At 36.8% G+C, this 6,271-nt stretch overlaps 2 protein-coding genes across 3 annotated transcripts; one reads left to right on the top strand and one right to left on the bottom strand.

The window, feature by feature from the left end:
• Positions 1–2,460, top strand: LOC111649628 (butyrophilin subfamily 1 member A1-like). Of its 2 annotated transcripts, XM_023399362.2 has the most exons (5): positions 1–89; positions 617–711; positions 1,120–1,473; positions 1,585–1,866; positions 1,958–2,460. In XM_023399362.2, exons 2-5 carry the CDS (start codon positions 651–653, stop codon positions 2,152–2,154), a joined length of 894 nt encoding a protein of 297 aa, XP_023255130.1. In that variant the 5' UTR covers positions 1–89; positions 617–650; the 3' UTR covers positions 2,155–2,460. The 2 variants fall into 2 exon arrangements, with proteins under 2 accessions (XP_023255130.1, XP_087028155.1); XM_087172029.1 differs by lacking the exon at positions 1–89 and having other exon boundaries at positions 120–711.
• Positions 2,461–4,583: 2,123 nt separating this feature from the next.
• LOC111649626 (ladderlectin-like) lies at positions 4,584–6,135 on the bottom strand. Its single transcript, XM_087172030.1, has 5 exons — positions 6,114–6,135; positions 5,372–5,481; positions 5,146–5,280; positions 4,942–5,050; positions 4,584–4,651 (listed from the first exon to the last, which is right to left on the bottom strand). Exons 1-5 carry the CDS (start codon positions 6,133–6,135, stop codon positions 4,584–4,586), a joined length of 444 nt encoding a protein of 147 aa, XP_087028156.1.
• Positions 6,136–6,271: the final 136 nt, after the last annotated feature.

Here is a 6,271-nt window from a genome sequence, read left to right as displayed (position 1 = left end):
AAATCTTCATTATACGAGTCAGAGTCTTCAGCTTGGTCGGGTTTCATTGTGTCAGTGCTGATGATGGAGTTTCCACTCTCTCCGAGCAGGTTCGTATCAAACTCATTTTTGGACACTATTTTAATTTTGTTGTACTTATGTATGTATTTTATGAATCCTTCACAAAGCTGTAGTTCAGTCTATTGTACATTATTCTTATTTTCAGTTTTAAGTAAACTTTAGTGATAGTACACACATGAATCTTTTTCAGATTGGGTCTTTAAGAAGCTCTTTGGTAAAAAGGGTAAAAACTAATACCAACTCAAAGACTCAGAGAGGTGTAGGTTGATGTGATTTTTCTCAGGATTCCTGACTATCAAAAGACATCCATACAGCAGACAGTTGTGTTTATTGTTTCACTATCAACCTCAACTTCCCATATTGAAAACTGCCCAGGGGTTATTACATTAAATTAATGAACTGAAAGAAGTAAACATGTCTACTCTGAAGTCCAACCAGAGTCAGTCAAAACCTCCGCACATGAAGGCATACCATTGATCTGTGTGTTATTTTTTTTATAAATACAACTTGAATAAACATTTGCTTCCATTTTACAACTTTTTGTTTCTGTTTTCAGAAATGTAGCAATCTGAATTTTGTGATGCCGATCAATGATGGAGTCCCTTGAGATCGTTTTCCATCTCTATGTTCTTCTTCTACAGTCATTTGGAGGTAATCTACCTGCAGAACACTCAGTAAACAGCTTCTGAACAATCATCATATACAAACCTGTAACTGCAACACTTTCAAGGCTGTTAGTGAAGTCAGACTTCGAATGAGTCAAACAAGTCTGGTGTCACAAGACCAGGGACTTTACAAGAAACCTTTGTTTTTTATATTCTCTGGCAGTACATTGTAAACCAGCAAGTCTTTGTTGGAGAGATTGTGGAGCTCTATGTTCATGCTGGCATATGAAGTTTAGATATACGAGTCAGATACAGACGACTATGACTCTTACATCGCTTGGTATTTTTTCATTGTTGCTCTGTAGTTTTATCAATTTGACTATTTTTCAGTTTAAAAGATTCACTGTGACGACATGAATTGTAACTATGTTATTGTTTCTTTTCTGTTGTTTAGTTTTCCTTGCAGCTCAGTCAGAGTTGATTTGTTCTCATCAACCAATCGTAGCTTTGGCTGGCAATGATGTCATTCTACCATGTCGCCTTGAACCTGCCATCAGTGCCGCTGACTGGAGAGTGGAGTGGACCAAACCTGGTTTGGACCCAAAGAATATCCACATCCACCAAGATGGACGACTGGAGTATTGGACTCAAAATCCGTCTTATAATTTCCGAACACGAGTGTTTGTAGATGAACTGGAACAAGGAAACGTCTCCATGAAAATCTTCAGTGTGAAACTGTCTGATAAAGGAAAATACAGATGTTACATTCACTCAGTGCAGGAAGAAGCTTTCATCCATCTCAGTGTTGGTGAGTCAGACTCTGTGTTGATCGACTGAACTGAACTAACACAAACACAATTTGATACTTAAAGTTACAAAGTGACCTCAAAGTGACCGAGACCTCCTCTCTTATCTCCAGGTTCAGTCTCGTCACCTGTCATAAAGGTTACTGCAAATACAAGTAGAACGCTGGTGTTACAGTGTGAGTCTAAAGGCTGGTATCCAGAACCTGAGCTGTTGTGGCTGGACGGTGAGGGAAAGCTGCTCTCTGCTGGACGAACAAAGACAATCAGAGGTCCTGATGACCTCTATACTGTCAGAGGCAGAGTGACTGTGGAGAAGAGACACAGCAACAACTTCACCTGTAGAGTCCAACAGAAGATCATCAACCAGACCAGAGAGACACAGATTCATGTTTCAGGTAGAAATCTTTATAAAAACCTTTATACTGATTCATCTTACTGAAATAGATTTCTATATAAACACTATGCTGCTCTCTTTTATCGTTTCAGGTGGTTTCATCAAGGACCCATCTGAAGATTATCTTGTGATTATTGGGATTCTCATGCTTGGGATCCCTTTTATTCTTTTGCTGGTTGTATGTTTGCTGTGCCGTCTACGTAGCTCCAAAATATCTACATCTGATGAAGAAATAAAATCAACAACAACACAATCGTCTGAACTCACTACAGGGGATTTGACCATGTAATAAGATATGAAGAGGCACAGTTTGTACTGTACAGCAACAATACGCTGATCCTTTTATCTCCTTATACCTCAAACAGGAGATTGTGTGTTTTCTGTAGTTACTTTATAACATATTTGTGTAAATAAATAAATTTAATGTACAAACAGCATTATATGACCTGTTGCATCTTCAGTAACAGTTGTATATAGACATTCATGAGTAGCAAGAGCAATTCATGGTTAACATCTATGTCCAAACTAATAGTATGTCATTATAAGTTTCAACCTGCAGTGAAACTGAATTTGAAATAAACTTAATAAAAACTTTTATTTGTGTCATAGCGAATATATCAACAAAACCTTTTTGGGGAAAAAAAATTAGACTCAGTCCAACACTGCTTTATAATTTGGGTGAGTCTTTACAGTCTCACATACATCAGATTTGACTGCAGACAAGAGGTAACAGAAGGTATTTTGTACAACCAGTTAAAGCTAAATTATGTTAAATGATGGAAAAAAATATTTTATTTTTTTTATTGAAATAAGTAAGACTCTTCAAAAAGAAATGCACAAAACTTTTTTAAAATGTTTTTCTTGTAATACACATTTTGGTCACAGGGGGCTGTAAAAAAATATGTCACCAGCCAAAGTCCTCAGAGGCAAGTATATGTATTTTTTTGCTTTACAATACTTCCAAATCAGCTTCACTGTCTACTGTTCATTCTTATAGTAAGATACTATAAACCAACCAGTTGTAAGTTTTTTTTTACTTTGACACAACTTTCACTATGAAATCTAAGTAAAAACTACATACAGAACTTTCCCACATTCTTGTGCTTCACATTTTACAAAGCAGAAGCTTTCATGAAGTCAATGAAACAACATCTTTTCGTTTCCTTACACCTGCATAGAAACTGAGGCCTTGGCTACACTTGTCGATATATGAGGATATAATTGAGCTCTCTTCTTTGGTTTTGGTTTGTTGTGTAGAATGAAGTTCATTCAGTCACTGAACAATGATTTACTGATGGCGTGTAACTTATTCATACTGAAATTGGTGCTAAAACATCAAAAGTATGGCCAAACATTTTTCATAAGTCTGTGTCAAAATACCGAAATAAATGCATTTATGTGTGAGAATCCCCCTCTTTATGCTCTTGGCCAACACTTCTCCTATTACCACTTTCATACCGCCGTCATGCCTGGTTTCGTGGTGACAAAAAACGGAGATAAAAGGAAAATATATCGGAAAAAATATTGGACTTCCATCCGGTGAATGCAAACATGACTCCACATGAATCATTGCAGTGATTGTTTCCTTTAACTGCTGGATGTGTTTCTGCTGCCCCCAAGTGGTCAAAAAAGTCCTTGCAAAGTACAGCTGCCCTCTAAGCACAGTAATACATTTAATGCTTTATCAACTTCTATTGTAAAAATGCCTATGGTGCAACCAGGTGGTGACATGGCTGTACTGCAGGAGCACATATTTTTGAAAGTAAGACTCACATCAGCTGCTCTTTAAAATTAGGAGGATTTGTTTCCAGAGTTATGTCTTCTCAGGAACTCTTCAGACTGAAGTTTGACGACCACAAACAAACTGAACCATCTTACCTAGTATCTAAAAAGTGAAAAATAGTCTGCCTGAGACTTGTGATCTTTGAAGATTTTGTGAAATTTCTACAGTTGAACAAAACAAAACTTGCTGAAACCAGGAAGATCAATTAGGAATTTGTTAAATGTATCACACTATCTTTTCCCAATACAATACACATTGACCTGTAAAGTTTGAAAACACAAGTCTTGTACCTTTCGTCATTATTGAGGTTTTTGAGATGCAGGAAACATCATACCCATAAAAACATTCACAGACCAGCTTGCTTCACTGCTTCACACGAATATGGTTTTTAATCAAAAGCAGACTTTTGAATTTAATCGTATAATCAACCTTACGTTTATCAAATAAACTAAGCAGAAAGGTAGCTGTACCAACATGACTTGCAGAAAAATCATTAGTATTAATAAACCTATAACACTGACATTTCATTTCCTCAAACCCTTTTTGTCCAATTTAGATGAAAAGAGGAAAGCTATACAAAGATCTTTGGGTACCACTTTACAATAGACTCCCCATAAAAACACTCACAGACCAGTTTGTTTCAATGCTTCAGACTTTTAATCTTATATTAGACAAGAAAGAAGAGTTCACTGCAGAATAAAGTTGTGCTAAAATCATTCTTTTCATAACACAGTTTGCCTCCTAAAAGACGATCCAGCTCCAGTTTATGTCACTTGTCGCTTCATTCCTTAAGTAGCGTTACAGCGATAGAGAGGAAATATAGAAGTGAAATGGGATATAGAGCCTTCAGGTTATATATGAGGCTGATACAGATGAGTTTGCAAAGATAAACACCAACACATATGAATGTGTATGGTGGATTCTGACAGGAATCATCAGCCTCTCTTGACACAGATAGATGGGCGATGGTTGCCACACCCCATATCATCCCAGCACTTCTCAGCTGTGAACATCAAAGACAAAGGAGTCAGTCAGTGCTACACAAACCAAAACATGAAACAATGGGTTTGTACTTTATCACATCATTGTCACTGTGGAGAGACAGGTGGCTGTCAACACAACAAACTGTAAACCGTGGTAAAACCTAATAAGTTAAAAATCAACATTAAAGCCACTTGAATTTAATAAAACCAAAGAATATCTAATTGAAATTGGATTACTTTCTTTTTTTTAGCCTTTGTTATTTTAACTCACTCATACAAAAGTGAACAGAAATAATGTGTATTAACTTACCTCCATAATTAATTTGCAAACAGTGCTGGCTTCCGAGATTGTTAGGTTCTCCTTGACACCAGTTTGTATACTGGAAAGGACTGCTATCACTCCAAAACCAAATATTCTCCTAGATAAAAGAGTCAAAGAGATTATGAGTTTTAAACAAAGTTATTTTTTATGAAATACCATAAGATAAAAGTTGCGTAATGATGAATAAAATACCTCTTGTGCGTCAGAGCCTCCAATCCATGTTTCTTTGTGCTGATGAGTGGCGCTCAGTATCAGCCACTGAATTTGATGGTAGTCCTGTGTGCTGTGCACCGATGCCAGATTTGCACCCATGGACCGACAGTTTCTCTACAGTGAAGAAAGACAGAGAGAGAGTGAAGCTGGATACTAGTTCACCTAATGTGCAAGTCAACACAAACAGAATAACCTCAGTGATTACCTCAGCTTTAGCCCACGTCATGGGATTTGGAACAAAGTGGAAACAGCGACCATTGAACAGAGACCAACCAGCTGAACAAGACGTGGACCTCTTGACCAGGTGACTCTCAGCTGAGGACAAATAAATAATAGTTGGTAATTTTGAGTTTCAAGGTAACATTTCTATTTCCAGATTTTTTCTTTTTCCAATGGCAGAAAAAGAACACATATCATTGAGGGATAACATATATCGATGAAGGAGAAGTGGCCCAAAAATGGATTTTTGAGGAACCCCGTAGGTTAATGTGGAGGTTTTGGAGAAGTTATAAAAGAGAGATAAAGAGGAAAACTAGTTAGAAACAAGACTTTCTGTAAAGTTCTATAGGAAATCAATACAGTACATATTCTGTTGGCTTAACTTAATCATTAAGATTCCTTAACAACCTCTACTGACAAAATAATACTAGGTTTCACTGGATATTAAGATAGATATGTAAAAAACAAAATAACCACTCTATTAACACCAATTCACGTTTTCGCTGATACAGTAAAATGTGGCTCTGTGATGTGTCTGATCAGAAACGTCACATTTTAGTCAAAATCTAAAAGAATACTCACTGACCTGTTTGATTTTTCTCAGGTATTTCTCCTGGAAGAGCTGGACATTTTGAAACAGCAGTTATTTACTTGGTTCATCTGTATACATACAAATACATAAAAGTGGATCTTTGTCTTTTTTTAACGCGATAATGAAAACTACTTACCTGCAGCTCTGGTCAGTGCCATCATGGCACAAACAAGCAGACACACAGTCAGCATCTTTGTGGTGTGAATCTACAGCAGGTGATACACAGACGACAGATAATTACCTCACACAACACTAGGTCAAGTCACAGCAACCATCATATTAAATGAAGGAAGA

The sequence above is a fragment of the Seriola lalandi genome, unplaced genomic scaffold (assembly GCF_002814215.2).
Source record: "Seriola lalandi dorsalis isolate HSWRI2012SDOR001 ecotype SW California unplaced genomic scaffold, Sedor1 jcf7180002051430, whole genome shotgun sequence".
Taxonomy (NCBI): domain Eukaryota; kingdom Metazoa; phylum Chordata; class Actinopteri; order Carangiformes; family Carangidae; genus Seriola; species Seriola lalandi.
The sequence above is the reverse complement of the archived record's forward strand: the minus strand, read 5'-3'. Positions and strand labels throughout refer to the sequence as shown.

Coding starts and splice junctions, on each gene's coding strand:
- LOC111649626 (XM_087172030.1), bottom strand. CDS start 6,135: ATGGCACTGACCAGAGCTGCAG. Junction 5,482..6,113: donor GGCACTGACCAGAGCTGCAG/GTAAGTAGTTTT, acceptor ATTTGTCCTCAG/CTGAGAGTCACCTGGTCAAG. Junction 5,051..5,145: donor GAGGCTCTGACGCACAAGAG/GTATTTTATTCA, acceptor TCTTTTATCTAG/GAGAATATTTGGTTTTGGAG.
- LOC111649628 (XM_023399362.2), top strand. CDS start 651: ATGATGGAGTCCCTTGAGATCGTTTTCCATCTCTATGTTCTTCTTCTA. Junction 1,474..1,584: donor TTTCATCCATCTCAGTGTTG/GTGAGTCAGACT, acceptor TCTTATCTCCAG/GTTCAGTCTCGTCACCTGTC. Junction 1,867..1,957: donor GACACAGATTCATGTTTCAG/GTAGAAATCTTT, acceptor TTATCGTTTCAG/GTGGTTTCATCAAGGACCCA.